General features: G+C 45.1%; 1 protein-coding gene across 1 annotated transcript; it reads left to right on the top strand.

Annotated features, from left to right (window-relative positions):
• The first annotated feature begins 286 nt into the window (after positions 1 to 286).
• Positions 287 to 13,410, top strand: UPK3B (uroplakin 3B). The gene is made up of 6 exons (XM_074264137.1): positions 287 to 634; positions 3,806 to 3,955; positions 4,358 to 4,577; positions 9,403 to 9,482; positions 10,121 to 10,250; positions 12,918 to 13,410. The coding sequence occupies exons 1-6, from the start codon at positions 556 to 558 to the stop codon at positions 13,081 to 13,083; spliced, it is 825 nt and encodes a 274-aa protein (XP_074120238.1). The 5' UTR covers positions 287 to 555; the 3' UTR covers positions 13,084 to 13,410.
• Positions 13,411 to 27,220: the final 13,810 nt, after the last annotated feature.

Below are 27,220 nucleotides of genomic sequence, written 5' to 3' on the forward strand. Positions count from 1 at the left end.
ATGGGAGGTGAAAGGGAGAGCTCCCGGAGCCCCGCCGTGCCAGTGTCCAGGAATTTCAGTAACGCCCGGTTAAGGTGAACCCGGGGTTAGGAAGGCCCGGCTAAGGCAGAGGCTGGTGGGGGAGGGGGGCTCTGCCCACCACTGCCCGGCCCCAGCCTCCTAGAGGCACAGAAGGAGAGCTGGGCTCCAGGGCGGGGGTATCCAGGGGTCCCCAGGAAAGCGAGGGCACTCCCCCAGGAGGCGGATGGCACCGCCTGGTACTGGTCCCTCCCAAGTGCCCTCTCTCAGACCCTCCTGCAGCTGGAGGCGGAAGGGAAGGCGCGCTGCGTACAGGTTTTTCTTGCCTCGGACCTCCGGACAACCTGCCCGACCAGCTTGTCTCAGCCCCCATTCCTCCGGGCCCAGCGCGTGTCTGTCTGTGGGGAGGGGGCCCTGAGCGTCTTGGGAGCCACATGAGGCCCCTCAAGGCAGACTGAGCCTGTTCCCACGGGCTAAGACCCGGCCAGGAGCAGACGTCACCCCCCCAAGGGAGCCACCCTCAGAGCTTTGTCCACCATGGCCAGGGAACGGGCCCAGGACCCTCTCCTCTTGCTGCTTCTGCTGCTCATCGGTAGCCATGCTGGGACTGGCTTGGGTGAGTGTGCTGGGACCTGGGAGGAGGCGCTGGTGCTGCTGGGGGGGCTCTGAGAGAAATCCATCCAGGAAGGAAGGCTCCAATACTACCCCTACCAAGCCTCAATTGGCCTCCTGACTGAGGGATCTGAGTTCAAATCCCAGCTCTGACACTTACAAAATGAGACTGGACAAGGAACTCAGTATCTCACCTGCAAAATGGGATAATTTTTGTGCTACTTAACCCCAAGGGTTGTTTTCCTCAAATGCTTTATAAACTTTGAACTGCTATGAAGACATGACCTTGGGGTGAGGAGCTTTATTTAAGGAAACAGATTATTTTTAGTTTTTCTTTTCCATGCAGGGTCTCCACAAGCTTGGTCGAGTTCAGTTTAAATTCATCCCTGTATGGGACCGTTCTGTAAACGAGCCAGGTGTGCCGAGGATCTAGTCCCAGAGGTCACGTAGTCTGTAAAACTCTGTAGACAAGCCAGGTATGCTAAGGAGGGTATATCGGAGTTCATACAGTTCAAACTCTTCACTTTACAGTTGGGGAAACTGAGTTTTAGATTCAGAAGATAATAGAGCCAGAGCTGGAAGATACACTGAGGCTCTCTGGTCCAAGCCTCTCATTTTACAGAGGGGGAAACTGAGGAAAGGGATTTGCTCAAGAACATAACAGGTATCCAAACCCAGATTCCCCGGGGGAACCAGATTTAGTGTTCTTCTGAGAGGTTCCCCCAAAGCACAAAATCCTTCTTCCCATCTGGAAGAAAAGAGCTAATGCTTTCTGCCCACCGGATACAACCTACTGCAGCAGAAAGATACCAGATTTTAAGTTGAAAGGGCTGGATTCAAATCCTTCCTCTGCCACCTGCTCCATGACCTTAGGCTAGTCATTAGCAGCAGTTTCTGGGCCTCGGTTCCAATACTGTAAAACGAGGCTGTAGGACTAGCTGGATTTTGGGGTTCTTACCAGTTCTAGGTTTTATGAGGTTCACATTCGGTCACATACTATGTGAGCCAGAAGGAACATAAGCATTCTCTGATACAACTTCTTCACTGCACATGGTGGGGACTTGCCCAATCAAGATCACAGAGATAAAAGCAGAGCAGGAATTAGAATCTAAGGTCCCCTGGAGAGGAAGCAAAGAAATGCATCTGCTTCCCTCCTTTGCGGGGGATGTGGAATATTACAATATCAATTTTAGTACCGCTTTTGGTAACCTTTAAAAAAATCTTTGTTACAGAGAGTACCTTGGTAGGTAGATGACTTAGGAAGGATGTATTCAAGAGAATGTAAACACAAAAATGTATCTAAAATATGCTTTTCTAGGGGAAGGTAATTAAGGCTAAGTGACCTTCCCAGGATCACCCAGTAAGTGTCTGAGGCTAGATTTGAACTCAGATCCTCCTGTTTCTACTCTTGACTTTCTACTTCTGCTCTTTCCACTTTGCTATCTAGTTGTCTTCACAATACATGTTTTTTTCCCACAATACACTTTTAAGCTTAATCTACACCATTAAAGAAAGCGACCAAGCAAACCTGGATTTGGAGCATTTGCAGTTTCTGGGCTGTATTCGTTTACACTGAACTTTGAATAATCAATTAGCCTGAATCGGTTTGATCTGGCTCTGGCACAGTCCTGGAGATATTCAGAGTGAAGGTGATAGAGAAAGAAAAGATAAAAATATATTTAAAAAACCCAAACCCCATACCTACTATCTCCCAGAACTCCCAAGTCTTCTGAGGCTCCTTCTACGACACCAAATTATCCCTGAACACTATCACCATCGCAAGGGTAGCCTAGGATACCTTGGGTCTGGGATCTCTGAAGTGCATCCTCCCGGATTGTCCTGTCTCTGTCACTGCCCACCAGCGTGATCTTTGACAAATCTCACCTGACTTCCTGGCCTCAGTTTCCCCATCTGTATGAGGGGATTGGATCAGACGGCCTTCTGAGGTCCCTTCCAGATCCAAGATCCTATTTTCCTGCAAAGTGTTTTCTGCAAAGTGCCTGAGACCAGAGAGGAAGTAGGCTGAGGGTCACAGGGACAAGAAAGTCCAGTTGTTGGCGCTGATAAGTGTTTGATTCCTGGGCTGCCCCGTGCATGCCCCATGGTCCACTGGCTCTAAAGGAGATTTATGGGCGGCAGGGGAAGTGCATGCTGCCCAGCCATGCAAAATAGAATTAGGAGGGGCCCTCTCAGCCTCTCTTCTTCTTCCTCCCTCCATTTTTCTTTCACTTGAGTCCTCCCCAACAAGGAGAAAAGAGTAGAATAAACACTAGAGGATTAGACAGCTTCTATATCTGTAGAAAGAGATAGATTTTGTAGCCCCTAAGGTTCCTTCCAGCTCAAAGTTCCTGTGATATTAGAACTAAGGCACTATTTATTTTTTATTATATTTATTATGTTATATTATATCAGATTATATTATATATATTATATCCTGTTATATTATATGTTATTTATTATATTATTAGTCATAATAATAATTAAAGAAAGGCTAGACTTGAATTTGAATCTAACCTCATACACTTGACTCCCCTGGGTGGGACTCCCACAAGTGTCCTAATGAGGAGCTGTCCCCGGCCGGCAAGTGCTGAAGCAGAGCTCTCTTCTTTGGATGGAGGGAATATTGTTTGTCCTTCGGTTGTGATATTGGGAAGGGGATGCCAGGACATGTGAGTGGGTTGGACTGAAGTGAGGGAGGCTGGGCAAGGTCACCAGCCTCACTTCTCCCTCCGGAGCCATCCAGGTCCAGTGGCCAGAGAGAGACCAAGCTGCCTGGAGATGGCCCTGGAGACAGTGGGAGACGTTGGCCTTATTAAGGTTTCCCAGGTCTCAGTTTGAGGCAGGAAGCAGATGGACAAGTCCAGGGGGAGAGATGAGGCACAAACATGCATGAGGTGGTTTGGAGTTCAGAGGCAGAGACAAAGCTGGAAAGGACCCATCCCTCATTTTGTGGTTGAGGATCTCTGGCTCAGAAGGTGACAGGATTGAAACCCTGATCCTGAGCCTACAGGGCACCTAGGAGTCCACTGAGGAGGCCCTGCGGTGTCATGGATGATGCCCTGGGCCTGGAGTTGGGAATTTCAGATCCCCTTGATCTCCCAGATCCTTCAGATCCCCAGATCTCTCTTGGTTGGGAGCATTCCCCAGAGTCACGCCCCTCTCCGGTTTTCTGCAGATCAGATCCTGTACACTCCCCAGATCTCCTCCCATGCCCTTGAGGGGAAGGTCACTTCAGCCACCTTCTCCCTGGACCAGCCCAGATGCGTCTTCACAGAGCACGCCAACTCAACAGATGCCATCTGGCTGGTGGTGGCCTTCAGCAACGGTATGTCCGGTGGGCTGGGGGGGGAGGGAGGAGGCGGATTCTCCCAGCACTGGATGGGCCTTACCAGAAGCTGACGTAGCCAGATGCCCGCCAGAGGACGGCCTCAGGCCCCAACTTTTTTAAGGCTGAAATTCAATCATTAGGGATTCATTCCTTTGAGAGTTTAAGATATTTCTCTCCTCCTTAAATAATACACAGCAATTTCTATGTGGGAGGGCATCTTAAAACCAGATCATCCAATGGCAAGGAGGGGATTATCCTAGTGGCTGAATTCTACCTAATCTAGGCTCTAGAAAAGGGTACTTGATGGAGGGTCCAAGTGAGAAGGGACGAGGCTCTACCATAACTAGATGGGGCCAATCCTGAGACTTGCTAAGGTTCCCCTTTCTCTCCTACTTGTAGCCACCAAGAATTTCCAGAACCCTAAAACTGCAGCTGAGATCCCCTCCTACACTATGCTGCCAACAAGCCTTTACTACATGACCTTGAAGCTGTCTCCTGACTTTTACCCATGCGAGGAAAAAGACATCGCCATTCTCCGCGTGGGCAGTGATACCAATTGCCTCGGAAACCTAAGTCAGGAGTATTGTAACGCTCCTCTCCCGGCCCCTGGCCCTTACAGGTGAGTCCCACTGTTCTGCTCTCCTGGGAAAACCAGCCCTGCCTCTCTCTGTAGCCCTGGCAGCTCTACGGTATCTCATTTAAGCTCTGCAAAGCACAGTAAAAAAAAAAATAAAATAAAAAAAAATAAAAAAAAAAAAGGTCTAGCCTGAGAGAGTCAGGACATGTGGGCTCTGGTTCAGATTTAAGTATGTGGCCCTCAGCTTCCTCCTCTGCAAAAGGAAAGCTGGCAGGTAAGGTAAAAATAAATACAGTGTTGGACTTCCCATAGTCAGCTGTGGGAAAAAAGGCAAACTGATACATTGTTGGTGGAGCTGTGAACTGGCCCAGCCATTCTGGAAATGTTGGAGAAAATAGCTCACCTTTGACCTAATAATCCTTATCTTCACCAAAGTTGTCATACACAATAAAAGGTCCCCATTTCATACATAGCAGCCTTTTTCTTTTATCAAAGAACTAGAAGCAAGGAGGATGCTGATTGACTGGAGCATGGCTGAATAAACTGTGATCTATTTTAAAGATGCCTCATCTGTAAAATGGGGCTAATTAAAGCACCTCCCTCCCAGGTTGCTGTGAGGAACAGGTGACAGAACACATGCCAGATGCTTTGCAAGTTAAAGCTCTATAAATGCTGGCTTTCATGTCTGTATATGAATGTAATGGGATATTATTTTTTTAGCTTTTTCTTTTCAAAATACCTGCATAAATAGTTCTCAAAACTCACCCTTGCAAAACCTTATGTTCCAATTTTTTTCTCCCTCCTTTCTCCCTATCCCCTCCCTTAGATAGCAAATAATCCAATGTATGGTAAACATGTGCAATTCTTATATACATATTTCCACAATTATCATACTGCACGAGAAAAATCTGATCAAAAAGGAAAAAATGAGAAAGGAAATATAAAGCAAGCAAAGAACAACAGAGTGAAAATGCGACGTTGTGATCCACACGCGGTCTCCATAATTCTCTCTCTTGATGTGGATGGCATTTTCCATCACAAGCCTTTTGGAATTGACCTGAATCATCTCATTTTTGAAATGAGCCAGATCCATCAGCATTGATCATGGCAGTTGTTGTTGCCGTGTACGATGTTCTTTTCCTGGTTCTATTCACTTCATTCAGCATCAGTACTTGTAAGTCTCCCCAGGCCTTTCTGAAATCATTTCTTCTAGAACAATAATATTCCAATTTACATACCATCACTTATTTAGCCATTTCCCAACCAATGGGCAACCATTCCGGTTCCAGTTTCTGGCCACTACAAAAAGGGCTGCCACAAATATGTTTGCACATGTGGATTCCTTTCCCTCCTTTATGAGGTCTTTGGGATACAGGCCTAGTAAAGACACTACTGGATCAAAGGGGATGCACAGTTTGATAGCCTTTTGGGCATAATTCCAGATTGCTCTCCAGAATGGTTGGATCTGTTCACAACTCCACCAACAATGCATCAGTGTCCCAGTTTTCCCACATCCCCTCCTACATTCATCATTATCTTTTCCTGTCAATTTAAGCAATCCGAGAGTTTTGTAGAAATATCTCGGAATTGTTTTGATTTGCATTTCTCTGATAAATAGTGATTTAGAGCATTTTTCATGTGATTAGCAATGGTTTTAATTTCTTCATCTGAAAATTGTTCATATTCTTTGACCGTTTATCAATTGGAGAATGGCTTGAATCCTTATAAATTTGAGTAAATTCTCTATTTTAGAATGGAATATTATTGTGTTATGAAAAATTATTTCTTTGAGGAACTTAAAAACACTTGGGAAAATTTTAATGAACTGATAAAAAAAATGAAATATAAGGAACCAGAAAAGAGACTAATGTACAGAGTAGCTAGCTAATACTTATCAAGAAGCAGCTAAGTGACCCAGTGACTAAAGCACCAGCTCTGGTGTCAGGAGGACCTGAGTTCAAATTCATTCTCAGATACTTAGTACTGTGTGATCTTGAGCTGTCTGTAAAATGAGCTGGAAAAGGAAATGGTAAGCCACGCCAGTATTTTTGCCAAGAGACAGTACAACATTTATAGAGCACTTCAAGGCTTGCAATATCTTTTTTCATGCTATATCATTTGCTCTTCACAGGTATAGTGGAGAGGTTACTGGATTTGGAGCCAGGAAAACCTGACTTCAAATATTGTCTCAGATATTTATTAACTGTGTGATCTTGAGAAAGTCATTTGACTTTTGCCTGCCTCAGTTTCCTTATCTGTAAATTTGAGGGGTATGAACTTTAGCCTTTGGAGTCCATTCCAACTCATAATCCATGATTATGTGAACAGGCTCTACTCATATAAGGTGCTACTATTAGCTCCATTTTACAGATGAGAAAACAGGTTATATTCATTGTCAGGCATAGTTATTGTTATATTTCATTGCTTTTCTCTTACTGGGAAGCATCAGTACTAAGGCATCAATAAAAATTAGTTTTTAAAAAGTATATGAATATATGTAGAAGAATTGCACATGTTTAACAAAAATGGGGTTACTTGTTGTCTAAGGGAAGGGGTGGGGAGAAGAGAGGGAAAAAGTTTGGAATACATGGTTTTGCAAGGGTGAGTGTTGAAAACTATGTATATATTTTAAAAATAAAAAGCTAAAAAAAAATAAATGAAATGCTTACATTGGACTAGATCCCTAAGACCCCTCCTTCTCTAGACTTGGGATCCTGAAATGCTTACAATGGACTAGACCCCAAGTCCCCTCCTTCTCTAGACTTGGGATCCTGAAATGCTTGCAATGGACTAGATCCCTAAGACCCCTCCTTCTCTAGACTTGGGATCCTGAAATGCTTACATTGGACTAGATCCCTAAGACCCCTCCTGCTCTAGACTTGGGATCCTGAAATACTTACAATGGACTAGATCCCTAAGACCCCTCCTTCTCTAGACTTGGGATCCTGAAATGCTTGCAATGGACTAGATCCCTAAGACCCCTCCTTCTCTAGACTTGGGATCCTGAAATGCTTGCAATGGACTAGATCCCTAAGACCCCTCCTTCTCTAGACTTGGGATCCTGAAATACTTACATTGGACTAGACCCCAAGTCCCCTCCTTCTCTAGACTTGGGATCCTGAAATGCTTGCAATGGACTAGATCCCTAAGACCCCCTCCTTCTCTAGACTTGGGATCCTGAAATGCTTACATTGGACTAGATCCCTAAGACCCCTCCTTCTCTAGACTTGGGATCCTGAAATACTTACAATGGACTAGATCCCTAAGACCCCTCCTTCTCTAGACTTGGGATCCTGAAATACTTACATTGGACTAGATCCCTAAGACCCCTCTTGCTCTAGACTTGGGATCCTAAAATACTTACATTGGACTAGATCCCTAAGACTCCTCCTTCTCTAGAATTGGGATCCTGAAATACTTACAATGGACTAGATCCCTAAGACCCCTCCTTCTCTAGACTTGGGATCCTGAAATGCTTACAATGGACTAGATCCCTAAGACCCCTCCTTCTCTAGACCTGGGATCCTGAAATGCTTACTTTGGACATCCCTAAGATCTCACTTCTAGATTTGGGATCTTGTGTCCAAGGTGAGGAGGGGACTGGCTCAAATTTCATTCTTTTATTGTGTTTTATATTATTTTTATTGAGTTTTATTTTATTTCTATTATAAAATATATAATTTTAAAAAATAATATTTTGTTTTTCTCCAATTACTTGGAAAAGCAATTTGTAATATCCGGAACTTTTTAGATTTTGAGTTTCAAGTTCTATCCTTCCTTTCTTCTCTTTCCCCCTCCCTGAGATAGTAAACATAAAATCTGCCACATGACACATTAGTCATTTTATGGAAGAAAACCAGAACCAAAAAAGACTCCATCAGTTCTTTCTGTGCAGATGGATAACATTTCTGAGAAGATGGAAGTCGTTCCCGGTTGATGATGGCACAGTGTTACTGTGACAATATTCTCTTGGTTCTGCTCACTCATTGGTATCAGTTTTTTTTTTCAGGTTTTTCTGAAATCATCCTGCTTGCCATTTCTTATAGTACAGTAGCATTTCATCATAATCATATTTGGCCATTCCCCAATGGATGGGCATTCTCTCGATTCCCAATTCTTACTGGCTCAAGTTTCAAGCCATGAATTAGTATCAGTCTTTCTTCTCTGTGCTCAGACCAGTGGGTGCAGATGAGAGAGTAGGGGGCAGGGACCAGTGGACAGAAGGTAAGAGAAGCAAGAGGGGAGAGCACTGCCAACATGGCGCCCATGAACTTGAGTCCCAGAAGTTTGAGTTTTAAGACTGACATCATCTGCCAGTGTGATGCCATATCTCTGGGCCTCCATTTCCTTGCTGGTTGGACTCATGGTCTCCAAAAGCCTTCCTATTCTGTGTCTATGAGATCATGAAAAAACCCCACTGTCCAGTGATGAAATCATTTGTCTGATTAGCCTCAGTTTCCTCATCTGTAAAATGGGAGAATTGTACTAGATGGTGAGAGTCCTCCAATTCCAAATATGGTGAGAGTCCTCCAATTCCAAATCTAGGATCCTGGCATTGCTCCTGCCCCTGAGAAGCTTGTAGTTGAACAGGAAGATTGAGCAATATGTTGTAGACAATAGGTACCTTAGGGTTCTGGGGAAGGGGAGATGGATGGGATCTAGGGCAGTCAAGGAAGGCCTCCAGAGATTAAATCTCCCCTGGCTGGAGAGAGAAGCCGGGAATTCCCGAGAAGTTAAATTACAATCCCAATGATGCAGGATGGCATCTGACCAACTGCTTGGGTGGTTGGATTTCCAAGAAGTCTGAGGGCCCGACAAGCTCAGAACCTGCGACTCTCCTACACTGACTGTCTCAATTCCTCCCCAGTGTGAAGTTTCTTGTGATGGACGACAACGGCCAGCCCAAGGCCGAGACAAGGTGGTCTGACCCAATCACTCTCAACCAAGGTAGGGCTCAGCGTCTGGGACAGCGTCTTCCCTTGAGAGGAGGAAAGGTCCCTTTCTCATGCAGCTGGCTTGGTCACCCAAAGGTCACCTGGGTAATCTGGGAGTGGGAACGCCCTCGTTCGGGCTGCCCCTGCACCCGGAATGTCCTTTCTGTTCTGTACCACGTGCATTCTGGCCTGTTCTTCAAAGCCCAACTGATAATTCCAGAGCTAGAAGGGACCTCAGAGAATGTCCAGACCAATCTCTCCATCTTACAGAGGGAGAAACTGAGGCTCATAGAGATTAAGTGTTAAGATCACATAGATCCTAAGCATCAGAAATGGAATTTGAACCCCAGGCCTGGTTTCCTCCTCTGGTCCCTGTTCTGTCTCTCCACTGAGATATCTTCCCTGAATTAGTAAATATAAAATGTGACATAGGTTATGTAGTGTTACTGGTACTGTGTACAACGTGCCCTAGGTTCCTCACTTGTTTTACATCAGTTCATGTATATCTTTTCCCATTCTTCCTCTCCCTGACTTCCTCCCCTGCCCCCATTCTCCCACCCTTCTTTTCCCTGTCTCCCTTTCCCTGCCCCCATTCTCCCACCCTCCCCGTCTCCCCTCTCCCTCCTGACCCCCCCGCCTCGTTCTCTCCAGGGCGGGCTCCCAGCAGCATTGACACATGGCCCGGCAGGAGGAGCGGCTGCATGATCGTCATAACCTCCATCCTGTCCACCCTGGCTGGCCTCCTGGTGCTCGCCTTCTTCGTGGCCTCCACGGTCCAGTTGTGAGTCCCGGAGCCTCGGCCCCTCGTCAGTGTGGGCTGGGAGGGATCAGGCCACAAGCAGGGACTGAGAGCTGACAGATGAGGAAACTGAGGCTCGGGGGAGGATGTTATTTGTTCAGGGTCAGAAACAGGATTTGAATAGAGCCGGCCTTCCTGGGAGCGGTGGGGCTTCCTCCTCTCCGGGCTCCTCAGATGCTCCCCTTGGGGCTCCCCCATTCCATCCGTCACCTGCCCTCCCCGCCCAGGACCCTTAGGCTTAGGCTTCCTGGACCCCCAGGGTCGTGGAGACCCAGAGAGGGAAGCCCATTTTGCATTAATTCCGGCAGCTTCTCGCCTTGTTCTTCCTGCCAGGCCGGGGGCATTCAGATAATACGGAGGACCCAGGGAGAAGATCCAGGTGGGAGCTGTCCGTGCTGGAAGGGTTGCAGGGCCGGGATCAGCCACCAGGGGGCAATACCCACCTGCATTTCCTCTTATGGATGGTCCAGTAAAGGGACTCTTCTGCTAGAATCACACCCTAGGCAACCCCCAAGCAATTATTAAGCTCCTCCAGTGTACCAGGAAAGCCATCTCTAGCTAGAGAACTGGCCTTGAAGTCAGGAGTAAATTGGACTCAACTCTGCCTGTGACACATTTGAGGGAAGACCTTTAACCTTTCAGTCCAACTCTAAAATTCTAAGGCACAGTTTGTACTGGTAGAAGGAATTTCCTTCCTGGGAGTTCCTGTACAAGTGAAAGCCGGGTCATGTGGTCAGCGCTAGGCTACAGAGGGCCAGCGCTATTTCCCAATTCTACTTTATTTTATTTTTTTGACTGTAACTTTTTTCTTTTAATTTAATTTAATTTTTTAGTCAAGTTATTTATTTCCAAAACATACGCAAAGATCATTTTTCAACACTGACTCTTGCAAAACCTTGTGTTGCAATTCCCCCCCACCCCCCCCCCCCCCCCCCCCCCGTCTTGCCCCTCGATGGCAAGTAATCCAATATATGTTAAACATGTTAAAAATATCCAATTCGATTTTATGTTTTAAGTTTTTGTTATTTATTTGGAAAACAGTCCTTTTATTTTTATTTAAATTAATGTCCTTTTATTTAAATTAATGTAACTTTTAAATTAATGTCCTTCCCGCATCCCCGCCCACATCATGGACGTTTCCTGACTGTGAATAGGAGGTGTTTCATTTTGTACTTGTAGCCTAGCCCAGTGCCTGAGATTTTTGTGGCTGTTGTTGTTGTAAAGAGATTGGGATTGAGTGACACAGCCAGTAGGTATTAGTGAGGCTAAATTTGAACTCAGGGCCTCCTGTCTCAAGGGCTGATGCTGTCTCCACTGCGCCACTGAGCTGCCCTGCTATGGGCACCTAATACATACTTGTTCATTGAGTCTTTGATGTACTTGCCCCCACATTCCACATTCTCCCATTTCCAGGTCTTTGCTCCTGCAGTTCCCTATGACCAAACATCACCCAGAATCCCTATTCATCCTTGAAAGCCCAACTCAAATCTAAGTTCATCTTGGAAGCTTCCCCACCTCCCTCAGACGTTATAAAGACTCTCTTATCAAGAAGGTCCCTACCTGGAAGAGACCATTTAATTCAGCCCCTTCATTGAGGCACAGAGAAGTTTGGGATCATAGCAATGAGCTACTGAGTCATTTTACAGGCTTTCATACTGGAGGGCAGGGGCAGCTTGAAAGTGCAATGGATAGAGCACCAGTCCTGAGGTCAGAGTCAGCCTTGGACACTTAACTCTTCCTAGCTGCATGACCCTGAGCAAGTCATTTAACCCCAATAAGAAAGAAAGAAAGAAAGATAGAAAGAGAGAGGGAAAGAAAGACAGTGACAGAGAGAGAGAGAGACAGACAGAGACAGAGAGAGAGAGAGAGAAACAGAGACAGAGACAAGAGACAGAGAAAGAGAGAGAGAAAGAGAGAGAGAGAGAGAGGAGAGAGACACAGAGAGAGGACAGAGAGAGAGAGAGAGAGAGAGAGAGAGAGAGAGAGAGAGAGAGAGAGAGAGAGAGAGAGAGAGGAGAGAGAGAGAGAGAGAGAGAGAGAGAGAGAGAGAGAGAGAGAGAGAGAGGAGAGAGAGAGAGAGAGAGAGAGAGAGAGAGAGAGAGAGAGAGAGAGAGAGAAGGAAGGGAAGGAGGGAGGGGAAGGAAGAAGGAAGGAAGGAAGAAGAAAGAAAGAAAGAAAGAAAGAAAGAAAGAAAGAAAGAAAGAAAGAAAGAAAGAAAGAAAGAAAGAAAGAAAGAAAGAAAGAAAGAAAGAAAGAAAGAAAGAAAAGAAAGAAAGAAAGAAAGAAAAGAAAGAAAGAAAGAAAGAAAGAAAGAAAAGAAAGAAAGAAAGAAAGAAAGAAAGAAAGAAAGAAAGAAAGAAAGAAAGAAAGAAAGAAAGAAAGAAAGAAAGAAAGAAAGAAAGAACTGAGAGCAAACAGAGGTTCAGATATCTCTAGGTGGAAGGGGCCTTCAAAGCCCTGCAGTTTATCTTGCCATTTACAGGAGAAGGAAACTGAGGTTCAGAGGTGGGAAGGTTGAAACTCAAGTCCTGGGAGTCCAAAATCGGGCAGTTCTCTATGGAGACAGGAAGCTCCCTGGGGCAGGAGATGGCTCTTGTTTGAGCAGGAGCGGGCGCTTATTTACCAGATATTTGTTGTCTGCTTCCCCAGCTCCAGCCTTTGGTGGCCCGAGGACCCAGCCTCTCCTGAGCAGCTGTATGTCGGCTCCTTCATTGGGAAACGCTACACGACCCATCACATCCCCCCCAGCGAGACAGACACGCTGCCAGTGTCTGCCCACCTGCCCCCCAGCCCTTGCTCAGTCCCCATCGTCTAAAGTCGCCTCAGGGGGCCAATGAATCACCCCCTGCCCCTCCCCCACTGCATGTCGGCCTGGATTCAAGTAGGAACCCGAAAGGCTCCAGAAGGAGGCTTCTCTTTCTTGCTTGCCCCCCTCCCTCTTCCCAGTGGAGGCCCCAGCCTCTGACCTCCACAGCCTGCACGTTCCTGCTTCGTTATCTGCCTGGAACTGAAGACCCGGATGAGGGTGGGAGCCTAGGTGGGAGGAGGAGGTTCTGAAGGGGGGAGGACGACCCTCGCTTCTCACTAAATATCTCCCCCCACTGGGCCCGGAATTTCACTCTTAGATCTTCTTTCCTTTGGCTTGATTCCTGTCCTTCCCAGCCTGGCCTTCTGAGATCCTTATGGAGAAAGGGAAACAGTTCAGTTTTAGATGAAGATTCCCAAGAGGGGCTAGGAGCTGCTGGCTCGGAAGGGGGGGGAGGGTTATCAGAGGGGCAGCCCTGGTCTCAGGAATTTGGTCCAGGGCGGAAAGGGAACCTTAGGGGCACCGGGGAGCCTCATCTGGAGCCATGTTTGAAGGAGGATTTAGGACTGACAACATCCCTTCCCCTCCCCTTGCAGGGGCCTGTCCCCTTGAGCTCTGGGAGTTCTGGGAGATGGGTAGAGGAAGCATAGAGTTACCAGCCCAGGGGAGGAGGCGTGCTGTCAGCCTGACTCACGCCTCCTACACACCTGGGAAGGAGAGGGGCAGGAGGAGGTCAGGGAGAGAGGTGGGGAGAATGGAGGGTCCCAAACATGGCTGGAGGGCGGCTCTGGGCTGACCCGTCATTGTACAGATGGGGAAACTGAGGCCCTGAAACGCGGCTCAAGGCTGTGTAGGTAATAAGCCTCAAAAGGGAGACACGAATTCAGGTCAAGTGACTCCAGAGCCTCCAGCCTCTTTTTGTGGTATCAGCTTGAGAGCCGGGGTTTAGTTGCTTCCTTTGAATCAAACAATTGCTCAGGCATCCATTAGGCACCTCCCTTGGGCCAGGCACTGGCTAGCTGAGGAAACTGAGTTCAGACAGGTTTCAGTGACTGGCCTAAGGTCACAACCTGTTGAAAGCCAAGTGAAGGGCCTGAGCCTTAAGTAAGGAGGCCCAGAGAGGGAAAGGAGGTAGAAAAGCCAAACTCTTCACTGCTTGCTGCTTGAGCCAGGGCCCCGTCAGACTCAAAATCCTGAGAACATCCGGGACTCCTCTCCTTCCTGGTATAGACAGTGGCCCAGGAGCATCACAGGGCAAGGGGACAGTACCTAGCTGTGCCACAGATCACTGAATCATTGATTTGGAGCCTGAGGGACCTTTTAGTCCAACCCTCAAACTGATTGTTGAGGAGACAGACGCAACGAGGCTGTGGCCTGCTCAATACGCAGGTCGTGGGGAGCAGAGCCAAGATTTGAAACTAGACCCTCGGGCTCCAAGGGCACTCATCTTTCCACTGCTCCAAAATGGCTACTCCGCTTCTGTTGTCTCAGCCTGAAGTCCAGGGAGCCAGCCTCTCTTCACTCAGTGATTGGAGAAATCTTTTGTACAATGCTTGATTCATTCATTCATTTATTTGTTCATTTATTTATTATTGAGGGCCTTCCCTCTCACCCTAAGTTTCTCTCTTTTTTGTAATATGTTTCTATGAATTGTATAAAACAGGCACTTAATAAATGCATAGTTTTCCTTCCTTCCTTTCTTCCTTCCTTCCTTCCTTCTCTCCTTTCTCTCCTTTCTCTCCTTCCTTCCTTCCTTCCTTCCTTCTCTCCTTTCTCTCCTTCCTTCCTTCCTTCCTTCCTTCCTCCCTTCCTTCCTTCTCTCCTTTCTCTCCTTCCTTCTCTCCTTTCTCTCCTTCCTTCTCTCCTTTCTCTCCTTCCTTCCTTCCTTCCTTCCTTCCTTCCTTCCTTCCTTCCTTCCTTCCTTCCTTCCTTCCTTCCTTCCTTCCTTCCTTCCTTCCTTCCTTCCATCTTTCCTTCCCAGATCCTTTCTGTCCAAGTGTGCTTCAATACTCTAATACCAATATCTCTCTTATTTCTGCCTCCATTGACTCTGACTCAGATGCCCTCTGTGGCACTATAGCTCTAATGGCCCAGCCAACCTTCTAAGACTATAAATCACAGAACAGTTGCTGCTCTGCATTGGTAGAGGGAATTTCCCTAATAGAAGCGCCTTGCGTCAGTGCAATTCCAGGTCTGGTAAAAATATATCAATAACCAATTTTTTTTTTTTGGTTATGGCCACTGTTCTCCAAACCACAGCCTCCTTGCTGCCCTGTCCTAGTTAGCTTTCTCCTAGTTGAAGAAAGAAGAGCAGGGGAGGGATCTCTGAGCTTATCAGCTAGAGCCAGGACACCGGAAAGGGAGTCTTTCTTGTGAAGCTCATGCCCAGGAGACTCTGAGGCTGACGATATTCCTATCAGGATCAGATCTTTCTTTCCCCTACCCGCCACCCCCAGCCCGGGTGCCCCGGAGCCAACCTGGTTTGTGCCAGATGACGCAGATGCCTGAGAGCATCGAGCCCCCACCTGCTGAGTCATGTGTGCTCCCCTCCCGCCATGACAAGGCCTCAGCCCATCCTCAGATTCCTGCTTATTTTCCAGATGCCCTCTCCCATTGGAAGCCCTGGCTAGCCTTCCCTTATGGGCCCCCAACATACTACAGCTCTTGACTTGGCTCCCTGGAGGAAATGCTTTGGATAATGCTCATTTCTGCTGCCTCCACCCAGGATCCAAAGTGGGGTCCTCCTCTTTCCCCTGCATCCCCCAGTCTCCACCGTGGGCCCTCCTTGGAGAAAATCAGCAGCACCTCAGTACCCGACCAAAACTTTAACGTCCCAAACTGAGGTCATCTCCCCCCCAATACCTACTGCCTCTGTTTGTAGTGGGTGCCATCCTCCTCCCAGCCACCTAGCTCCAGACCCAGAGCTCTCTCCTTCACCTTCCCTAATCCCGTTAGCTAAGTCCTGTGGATGGGACCTCTGGCCACTTCCCATTTCCACTCCCAGATGGATGGATGGAAGGGATATTAGAGTGAACGGGGCGCTGGATTGGGATTCAGGAAGACCTGAATTAAAATATTGCCTCAAATACTTAGTAGTGTTAATTAAGCATTCTGGACCCATTTCCCCGCTATAGAGCAGGAAAAACAGCAAAATAATAACCCTAGGGAGTGAGTAGGGAATAATAACTCCCTCACAGGGTTGTTGGAAGGAACCAAATGTCCTATATAAACAAACACTAGGTCCTCTCTCATTAAACTCATCCATTTAACAGATGAGGAAACTGAGTCTCAGAGAAGAATCATGGCTTTCCCATGGTTCTATAGGTAGAAAGGAATAGAGTCTAGATGTAAATTCAGGACTCAGATTTCACAAGTAGCTCGTCACCGGGTCGCCACTGCCAGGATCTGAGGTCTCATTTCTCTCTGAGGGGGACATGAGCTTCAAGTCTCTGAAGGACTGTCAAGCAGCAGAAAAAGTAGACATTTTTTGCTCAGAGCCAGGAGCAATGGGTGAGCAAAGAGGCAATTTGAGGCTTCCTGAGAATGAGGACTGTCCAAAGGTAAATTGCCTATGAGAATGTCTCCCCCTGTGGAGGCCGGAGAACCAGGTGCTCATGTGTGGCCTCTGAGGTCCCCTCCAGTGTTCCGATTCTGTGATTCTCACGTGGATTACTGAACTAATGGGTCTTTCTGCCTCAATGTCTCTCCTCCTAGAAGAATTCCTGAAACTATTGAGTCTAATTCATCCTCTTACAATTGAGGAAACTGAGTCCCGGCTTTAATGATTGTCAGAGATGGAATTTAAATCCATGTCATCTGCCCTTGAGAATACGCTCTTTCCATTGGACCATCCTGCCTCCCATCAGTCTTTCCTTCATATTACTGCCAAAATAAACTACCTAAGAAGTTCTACTTAGCTTTTTACCCCATTTTCAGTGGTTCCCCATTGCCTGTAGGATAAAATTTTGTTCAGAGGGATAAGAGAAGACATTCAAAGACATTTCCCCCTCTCATTTTTGCCTTTTAGTTTCTGGATTCCTTCAAGACTCGAGTCACTCCCTTCTTCAAGGGGCCCTTCCCCATCCCCTTAGCTGCTGCTATCTTTTCTTCTGGGGTTGCCTTCCATCGACTCTGCATGTGCCACGTATATCTGGTTACTCCTGTGTTCTGTCCCCCATTAGAATACGAGCTCCTCGTGGGCAGGAACTGTTCTGGGCTTCCTTTGGATCCCCAACATTTAGTACGAAGTCCATATTACGTCAGCCTACTTTGCAAGACTTCTTTCATGAGATCGTCTCATGTCCTCACCAGAACAAACACTGGTGGTTTTCAGGTCTTATTCTGCTTTTCGTCGCCCTGTATTTGGGACGCACTGTCCTTCGAGCCTCAGATGAACTGCCTCCCGGCCCAAAGCAGTTCCAAAGTCGTTGGGCTACCTGCCCATCATGGAGGACCACAGGATAAAGATGGACCCTTCGTCGAGTTCACATTGATGAGCTCGGATTTGCCTTCAGACTCTGAGGTTGTTTTAATTTGCCCTCTGTAGTAGCGATACCCTTGTTCTGGGAGGCAGGAAACCTAGGTTTTGTACCATTTTTCTTCACTAATTTGCTTTGACCACAAAGTTATTTTTCCTCCCTGAGTCTCAGTTTCGGAATAAGGAATTGTATAGATCATATGATCTCTCAAACCCATCCACCTCACACACCTTCTGAATCAGCAGCACCTCCTGCTTTTGGGGACAGACACCTGGTCACTCACTACTCACTTTTCTGCTCTGTTCATTTCTCTACCTCTCCACCCAGCGTTACTCGTCCTTGATCTTGAGCATATTACACCCTGACATCGACATCTGACAGGCATGAGATGGCTCCTGGAGTGAGGCACAGCAGGGCGTGGTACGGGTGGCACCCTAAAAGAGGGAGGAGATGGCTCATCACAGTTGTAATTAGGATACTCTCGAGGTGCTCCACCCCCGATGTCAGTGGTTAGGACAAAATCCCAGATACTTCACCTTAGTTATACAGCTGCCCTGGGGAGCATTCTCCTTGTCCATTTGAGTAACTATACATTCGAGCACTATCATTACTCTTCTCCTCTCCTTCTTCCTCTTCTTCCTCTTCTTCTTCTTCTTCTTCTCCTCCTCCTCCTCCTCCTCCTCCTCCTCCTCCTCCTCCTCCTCCTCCTCCTCCTCCTCCTCCTCCTCCTCCTCCCCCTCCTCCCCTTCCTCCTCCTCCTCCTCCCCCTCCTCCTCCTCCTCCTCCTCCTCCTCCTCCTCCCCTTCCTCCTCCTCCTCCTCCCCCTCCTCCTCCTCCTCCTCCTCCTCCCCCTCCTCCTCCTCCTCCTCCTCCTCCTCCTCCTCCTTCCCCTCTCCTTCCTCCTGTATACAGATGTCTACATCTATAAAAACATTTACACACATATTTACAATGTCATTTTTTGAAAATAATTTCCATCTCTGGCTGAACAAATGGCCTGTGAATATAATGGGATATTACTGTACCCCCAAAAATAATGGATAGAAAAACATCAGAGAAACCTGGGGAGATCTATGTGAATTGATACAGAACAAAGCAAAACCAGAAAAAAGTACACAAATTCCCTAAATGACTTGGTGGGTAAAGCTCTGGATTTGGAGCCAGGAAATCCTGAGTTTAAAACTAGCCTCAGACACTTTCTAGCTTTCATCTGCCTGTATCTCAGTTCCTTCATCTGTAAAAAGGGGAGATAAGAGCACCCACTGCCCATAGTTTTTGTGAGGATCTGATGAGATAATCTTAGTAAAGTGCTTTACAAATCCTGAAATGCTACATAAATGCTCGCTGTTCTTATTGATCACAGTTGACCCAAATAGTGACAAGGAAGATGACATTTAAAGACATCACAACTCTGATTAATCCGATGACCATCTGTGACTTCAGGGATTAATGGGGAAGAACGCCCCACCCTCTTGGAGGAGATGTGGAAGAGAAGTACGGGATGAGTCACACCCTTTGAAAGATGTAGGTCAGGTGTTCATTCGTTTTGCTTGACTGAATTCATTTGTGCCAGGAAGGGCTCTACCAGGGGTTGGGGAGGGACTAATCAGGAAGTAACTAGGAGGAAAAAGAAAAGAACATCAATATATGTAAACAAAAATCAAATGGGGCGTATTCACCCAAGCCCATGTTTTGTCTGATTCCTTGTGAGGATGGAGAGGAGGGTGGGCAGTTGTCAAGAAAACATAGAGAACTTCAAGAAGAGGGTAATCTTGCTAGTAAAGAAGGTTGCCAAGAGGTCAAGAAAAATCAGGATGGAAAAAGGGTTGCTGATTAAGAGGTTGATGGCAACTTTGGGGAGAGCAGTTTCCAATGGTTTTCAAAAGTTTCTAAATCAAGCAAAGATTTTCCCGCTTGATCTCTTAATTGCTTGAATGGAAATGTCTAAGCCTTGTTCACAGGAGGCGAACGCCACCAATGTATATACTCAGTGTTGTGTTAGACCTAGCAATTTGCCACTTATTTTAAGTAGGGTTGGATGATCAGATTAATTTGCTCAATCAATTCTGTTGCCCAGATTACATGTTTATTTCACAGATTAAAAAAAAAAACAAACAAAAAAAACTCAAGACCTAAGCGAAGCGAGCCATCTTCAGTCACATGGGCAACATGCGACAGAGCTTCTTGACCCCAGATATCTCAGCCCGGTTCCACATATTTTGGGCTGTATTGACTCTCAATGGCAATGCGATGCCCTAGTGCCCAACAATAGGGGAGTGGCTAAGCAAACTCTGGGGAATTAATCCGATGGAATCCTCCAGGGTGCTGAAAAATGTCCAGCTTTTGATGACATCAGTATTTGGAAAGGCAGAGAGGACACAAGTGAAATGACTCAACAAAAACAAATAGCGCCAGCTTCCCAGAGTCATTCTGGGGATTAAGTGATATAACAGAAATAAAGTACTTTGTCAACCTTAAAGCACCATATTAGCTATTTATCGACCTCATCAAGACCCAGTGAACCTTGACAAATATTGGAAGTTTTGGAGAAATTTAAATCTATCTGAGCATTTTCTATTGGATGATTCACTTTTTCCCTTCAGTCATCTGAATGGGGAAATGAGTTTGAATCCCAACTGAATTGCTTTGTGACCTTGGGCAAGCCGTTAAATCTCATCGTTTCCTTCTCTTTGAAGTGAGGGTGTTAAACTAGCTGGCCTCTGATTCTAAATTCTATAATACCATAAGATAAAACAGGCAAAACATCACTTCTCCCTCTTGCTCTTGCAGTTTCTATAAGGCTAAAATTTGGTAATGATTATTTAATAGGAGAATTTCCAGAAGAAATTGTCTACTCCTAGAAGAAAGTTGAGCAAATAGAATGATAGATTCTCAGAACAACCTGGAAGAACCTTCTGTGACCTTTTTATTCAAATTGGACTGAACAATATCTTCTTTCTTTTTTTCCCCTGAGGCAATTGGGGTTGAGGGACTTGCCCAGGGTCACACAGCCAGGAAGTATTAAGTGTCCAATCAGATTTGAACTCAGGTCCTCCTGACTTCAGGGCTGGTGCTCTATCCATTGTGCCACCCAGCTGCCCCCAATATCTTCTCTACAACATACTACAAGGTAGTCATTTAGCCTCTTCTCTCTTTCCCCCCTCCACCTGAGTCATTATTTTATTTTATTAAACTTTTTTTAAAATCTGTTTTCTCTTTTTCCCATTTCACCACCTTAATAATACAGAGAGGCAAAGAGACAAAAATGGAAACATAAAGACAGAGATAGAAACAGAGACAAACACAGAGATAGAGACAGAGACAGAGTCACAGAAACAGGCACAGACGCGGAATAAAAACAAAACCTTTGTAATGACTACGCATAGCAAGCAACACATATCCCTGCAGAGGCAGTTGACCACGTAGAAGTCTTAACCTGCACCTGAGTCCATCCCCTCTCTGTCAGGTGGTCTGTAGTTTTATGGTGGATCTTCTGGAATTGTTACAGGATCAGAATTCTTAAGTCGTTCAAAAACAATTTTTCAATGTTGTTGCTATTGTATAAATTTTTCTCCTGGATCTCTTGCTTTACTCTGCATCAGTCCATTTAAATCTTCCTGTACTTTTCCTAAACTATCCCTTCAGCATTTCCTATGGCTCAATAGTATTTCTTCTAACTTCTTCTTAAAGACCATCCACCAGAAAGGGAAAACACTGTCCCCTGAAGTAGTCCAGTCTGTTTCTGGATGGCTCTAATTGTTAGAAAGTCATTCAATTCTATCCTTAATTTACTTAAGTTTCTATCGTGGGCAGACTCCTGTGCTGGGGCCTAGAGAAAAAAAAAAATCATCCTAGTGTAATCATGGGCAGTAAAGTTGTCTCAGGTTCCTCATCTGTAAAATGTACTGGAGAAGGAAATGGGAAACTACCACTTTGCCAAGAAAACCCTAATTGGAGTCACAACAAATTCAACACAATTAAACAACAACAAAACAAAAGGTGCGTTATTGTGCTCTGATCCTATTCAGGAGCAAAAGCCACAGGATTGATACAATCATGTCTAGCTGTCATACACACCAACCAACACCAGAGGGCGTCATGGGTGAACTCTCGTAGAGCTGTCCACCTCTTGACCCCTAGCTCTTCCTCTTTGTTGATGGCAATGCTTATTTTGTTATTCTTAAAGTTTAGTGTTAATTTAATTAATCAGAGACTTGACCCATTCCTCACTTAATTGGGAAAACTTTCTAAGGCTTCCTCCTTGCTATTTCTCCACTAATGGTAAAATCTCCGGAAGAGTCTGTGTCCACCCACTGGAGACAACTCAGGAAAGCCTCAAGGGAAGATGGCACTGGAACAGACCAAGTTAGATATCAGTCTTCTGAATCATCTTCTACTTTTTTGTTCTTGACTTAACTTCTGAAGCATTTATTTTGTTTTATCCCTATTTATTTCACACCCAGAAGTATGAGAAGCAAGGGTTTCTTTTTACAGAGCATGGTTCTGTTTTTTTCCAAATGATCAGAGGGAAAATCCTTTCCAATGGACATTGTTTTTTCTTTCTTTTTTTAATAAAGCTTTTTATTTTCAAAACATATGCACGGATAATTTTTTAACATTGACCCTTGTCTTATGTTCCAAAATTTTTCCTCCTTTCCCTTACCCCCTTCTCTAGATGGCAAGCAATCCAATATATGTTATACATGTTAAAATATATGTTAAATCCAATATATATAAGCATATTTATACAGTTCTCTTGCTGAACAAGAAAAATCAAATCAAAAAGGAAAGAAAATGAGTAAGAAAACAAAATAAAAGTAAAGAACAACAGAAAGAGTGAAAATGCTGTGCTGTGATCCACCCTCAGTTCCCACAGTCCTCTCTCTGGCTGTAGATGGCTCTTTTCATCACAAGATCGTTGGAACTGCAGGGGCCATTGTTTTAAGCTCCTTCCTAAAATACCCATCCTTAGCTTTTTCCATTATCCTTTTCTGAAGCTTGTATGAGCATGGCCATGGCTTATTCCCTACCCAAATGGTTTCACAAAGTTTATACACAAAGTGGTGTCTTCTTCATGGTGTCATAGCCTTGAGGGTAAATATAAGATGCTGAAAGATACGTGTGCCCAAGAGGTGCCAACGAGTGTCATGCAAGGATGGAGAAGAAAATGGTTGTTCTGGACTAGGGGTGATCAGAGGATCACTGCTAGTCTTATTAAGAGGTAAGAACTTTAGAATCACAGTATGATGGAGTAATTAAGTCAGAATCCTAGAGCTCACATAGCCAGAGCCTCTCATTTTTTCAACTATCCAGTCATTTTTTAGCTCTTTCTTGCCTTCACATTCCATATTAGAAGTGATTACCCCATGTTCTGGAAGATTTTGTATTCGCTCATGAAATTCCTCAAACCTTACCTCCTGAATGATCGATGAATGAAGGAAAAAAATGTTATTAAGTACCTACTATGTGTTCAATTCTGTGTTAGGCTCTGGGGCTATAAATTCAAAACTGTGACAGTCCTAATGCTTAATGAATTTACATTCTAATAGAGAAAGAAAGTTCTTACAAAGGAGCAAAAGGCAGGAAAACTTTTGGTCTGAGGAGTTTTGAATAAACAAATAATGTGTAAAATCAAATAATGCTTCTGGAAAGGGGACAACAGTCATTGTCCCTGGCTAGAGACTCTTCCTACTCAGGAAGATGAGACTTTACACATTCGCTAGCCTGCCCTGGGGTCTCTCCTGCTGAAAGTCAGTTGGCAAACACAAACGAATAAGGTTGCCTTGAGAAAGTTGGGGATATTCCCAGAAGCTGGGAATTCCTCTTCCTAACCTCTCATTGGTCCCTCAGCCCCACATTTATCTAAGCCCTTCTAAAGCTCCTTTATAACCTCTCATGGGAACAAGTGGAAAGATAAGACAGACACACAAATAGCTACAACTGAGAGCAGTTGGTAATAAATGCCAAGGGAGAAGTACAAAGAACCAGAGGGGACAACATTGTAACAATGAGCATGGGGAGATGGTGGGGAGGGGAAGTCCTAATGCTACCCTTCTTGGCTGTGTGACTTTGGTCAGGTCACTTCCATCTCTGAGCATCATTTTCCTCCTCTGTCAAATGACGTAATAGGATTGTCATTCTAGCTCTGGTTCTAGAGTTCTAAACTCCACATTTTCCTGTCTCCTGCCTAAAAAACAGTCAATTAGGGGCAGCTAGGTAGCACAGTGGATAGAGTACCAGCCCTGAAGTCAGGAGGACTGAGTTCAAATCTGGCCTCAGATACTTCACACTTTCTAGCTGTGTGACCCTGGGCAAGTCACTTAACCCCAATTGCCTCAGCCAAAAAAAAAAATTAATTAAAAACCAGTCAATTACTCCCCCTGTAAAACTTTGAACTTGAAAGAATACTCCCCCCACCCTTGTTCTGGTATTCTGCAACTGGACAAACAAGTCTGTGTTTTTCCTGATTATATTTTGGTTATTCCAACCATGGGAGACCAACTTTAATCCCATCCTCCATCAGGGAAAAGAGAGCAGAATAGAGATTCCAGAAGAGAGGGAATGTTAGCATATGGAGAACCAGTCAGTCCATCAATGAACAAGCATTAATTCAGCAAGTACTATATGCCAGGCACTCTGACATTTAAGTCTGAGTCCTCTGCAGAAATCCTAGCCCACAGAGGTAAGCAATCTCCCAGGCTGTCCCTCTACGCCTGGGTAACTGGAGCTGTACCCTAGTGAACATGGACAAAGTTGCTGCACCTGCTTCAGGCATTCATACTATCTCAGTGCTGATGAGCTTCATTAGACAGAATGTCACCAAGAGGGGGACAACCACAATTTGTGCTCTGATTTTCCAGAAGACAGGAACCTGGAGAGAATTGTTTGGGCAGTATAGAGCAGAGGTGAAATGTAGAATGCCTCTGCAAACTGGCTCGTGTCTCCATGTTTTGAGTATCAACTTTCCAGCAGGCTGGAATAGTAGTTATGTTAATGCTGCTGTTTGTTATTTCCTGTGGATACATACTTGTGGTTCTCGTATGTACTAAGTATTTCTTCACTGTAGAGGAAAAATAAAGCCATCCCATACCTGATTCATACTGGACATTAAATTCAGAGACTCTAAGCATGAGTCAAACCTAGACTGACCCTAATCACAAAGGCACAAGTCCAGAGCAGAGAAACCCATTAGTGGAAAAGGAGAGGACATAATACTGTCATGTATTATTGTACCTGGGATGTATTATTCCCTCAAGTCTCCTTGGAATTCCTCAAAGTTGGTTGTGCCATCACCAACTACATGAAATCTTCCCTGATTTCCTCTCAGCTGTTAGTTCCCCTCCCCCCTCTAAAAATTACCTTGTATTTATTTATTTTTGTAAATTGATATAAGCCCATTATTTTCTCCCTAATAGAATGCAAGCTCCTTGAGAATAGGTATGGTTTTATTGTTGTCTTTATATCCCCAGTGCTTGGGAAAGTTCCTGGAGCTTAATAGGAGTTTAAGAAATACTTATTGATGGATGGATCTATAACAGTTAAATTTTTCCTAGTATGCACCTAAGTCTACTGAAGAACGAGGAAGGACTGTCCTTGGTGCTATCCATCTAAAATGAAAGGGAGGCAGAATGGGACAATGGAAAGACCACTTTCTAGAGTTACAGGAACCGAGTTCTAATCTTGCTTCTGATAGTCATTCCTCGTGTCACCTTGGCCAAAGTCCCTGTACCTTATTTCACTTGTCTGTAGAATGAAGGGGTTGTACAAAATGTCCTCAGAGGTTGAACTCTATGAACCTATGACCATTTGACCTCCAGATCTATATCTTCTGATCAGAAGAAAGAAAACAAAATAGCCAGCAGCTGAAGGAGGCTGGATTCTTGTTGCTCCTCATTCTCAAAAAGGACCATTGGCATCAGGAGGCTGCTGTCTTGACTTGCAATTGAATAGGATTTAAGGGAGGCTGGGCTGTGCAAAGTCACCAGCCTCATTTTCTCTTCCAGAGTTATCCAGTCCAGTGGCAAAACATAGGTCAAGATGGGTAGTGAAGGCCCCTCCGGGCTGCCAGAAGGGAAGAGAAGAAGGAAGATGGATTCAAGAACTAGTTAGCTTGCCCTGAAATTTCATAGAATGTTAACATAGAACCGCATTTCCAGGGAGGTCTTGTCTAAGTCATTCTATTCTATTTTTTCCCCCACCCGACCTCATTAAATTGGAAGCTCCTTAAGGGAATGTCTTCTGCTTCTTTTCGTATTCCCAGTATTGCTTACCACAGTGCCTGAAATATAGCAAGTATTTAATAGAGAAAAGGAGAAAAGGGGAGGGAATAAACATTTATATTATTTTTTACAAATATTGGTCCAATCTATAAAGAGAGGGAGACCTGGGTTCTCCTCTCCTCCTTTCTCCTCTCCTCTCTTCTCTTCTTCTTTCCTCTCTTCTTTTCTTCTCACCTCTTTCTCTTCTCTTCTTCTCTGTACTTCTCTAAACTCTTCTCTTTTCTACTCTTCTCTACATTTTTCTTCTCCACATTGCTCTTCTCTTCTCTACACTTCTCTCCATTTCTCTTCTTTTCCTTTCCCTCCCCACTTTCTGAAAACAAAACAAAAAACAAAGGTGCCTTTCAGTCTGTTTACAATCACACCAGGAAAACTCTAAATGAAGTCACAAAGAGTTGGATATGACCCAAAAATAATTGAACAACAAGAAGTGATCCTTATCTGACCTGGTCTCCAGTCCTCTCAGGGTTCTGGTTGACTTCCATATTAGCCATATTCTTCCAGATAGACTTAAATACCATCTTTTATAGGCAATATGACAGAATGGATAGGATTCTAAAATAGGAGTCAGGAGATCTGAATTCAAATCTTGCCTTATTAGCTGTGTGAGATTGGATAAGTCATTTATCTCCCTTGCCTCAGTTTCCTAATCTGTAAAATGGGAGAGTTGAACTAAAGGCCTTTGAGTTTCTTCCAGCTCTGTATCTGGGATCCACTTACCAAGACAGAGCAGGGAGGAACTCTTGCGGCTCTTTGAATAATGTAAATAAGATTACATTAAATGTTTTTCAGCCCAGTCACTGCCCTGTCTTGTAGCTGGGCAAAAAATATGTACATCCACCTATGAAACAATCAAATAACCCAAGGCATTGTATACCTGAGGAAAAGGATGGGAGGCAGCCTGGGAAGCACTTGTCTGGGCAGGACTATTTCAGAGAAAGGAGAATGTGAGAGTATGACTAAACATAGGAGGCCCCCCAACTCCTGACCTCTCCTCCTCTTCCTTATTCCACTCTCCCTTTTGTCTTCATCAATTATTCATCTAACAGTAATTAGTACACTTGCTAGAGCCGAGGGAGGAGAGGGAAGACTCCAGGGGTATACATACATACATGAGTACATATACACAGCCCTACCCCAGACACAAAACACAGGGTTGGGCTCCAAAATATTTTTGAGCTCTCCTGAAAGAACTTCTCCCCAGCCTGGAGGAAGAGGAGGGGACCTTTAAGAAACATTTTTCCTTAGGGAGGGAGCAGCTGGAGGGAGTTAGCCAGAGCATTGAAAAGATTATACTTCTGTCTCTGGAGTCCGAGGGATTCTGGGAAAGTCACTGACCCTCGCTGAGCCTCAGTTTCCTCATCTGTAAAATGAAGAGGTTGGACTAAG

Source organism: Sminthopsis crassicaudata, chromosome 4, assembly GCF_048593235.1.
Source record: "Sminthopsis crassicaudata isolate SCR6 chromosome 4, ASM4859323v1, whole genome shotgun sequence".
Classification (NCBI taxonomy): Eukaryota; Metazoa; Chordata; class Mammalia; order Dasyuromorphia; family Dasyuridae; genus Sminthopsis; species Sminthopsis crassicaudata.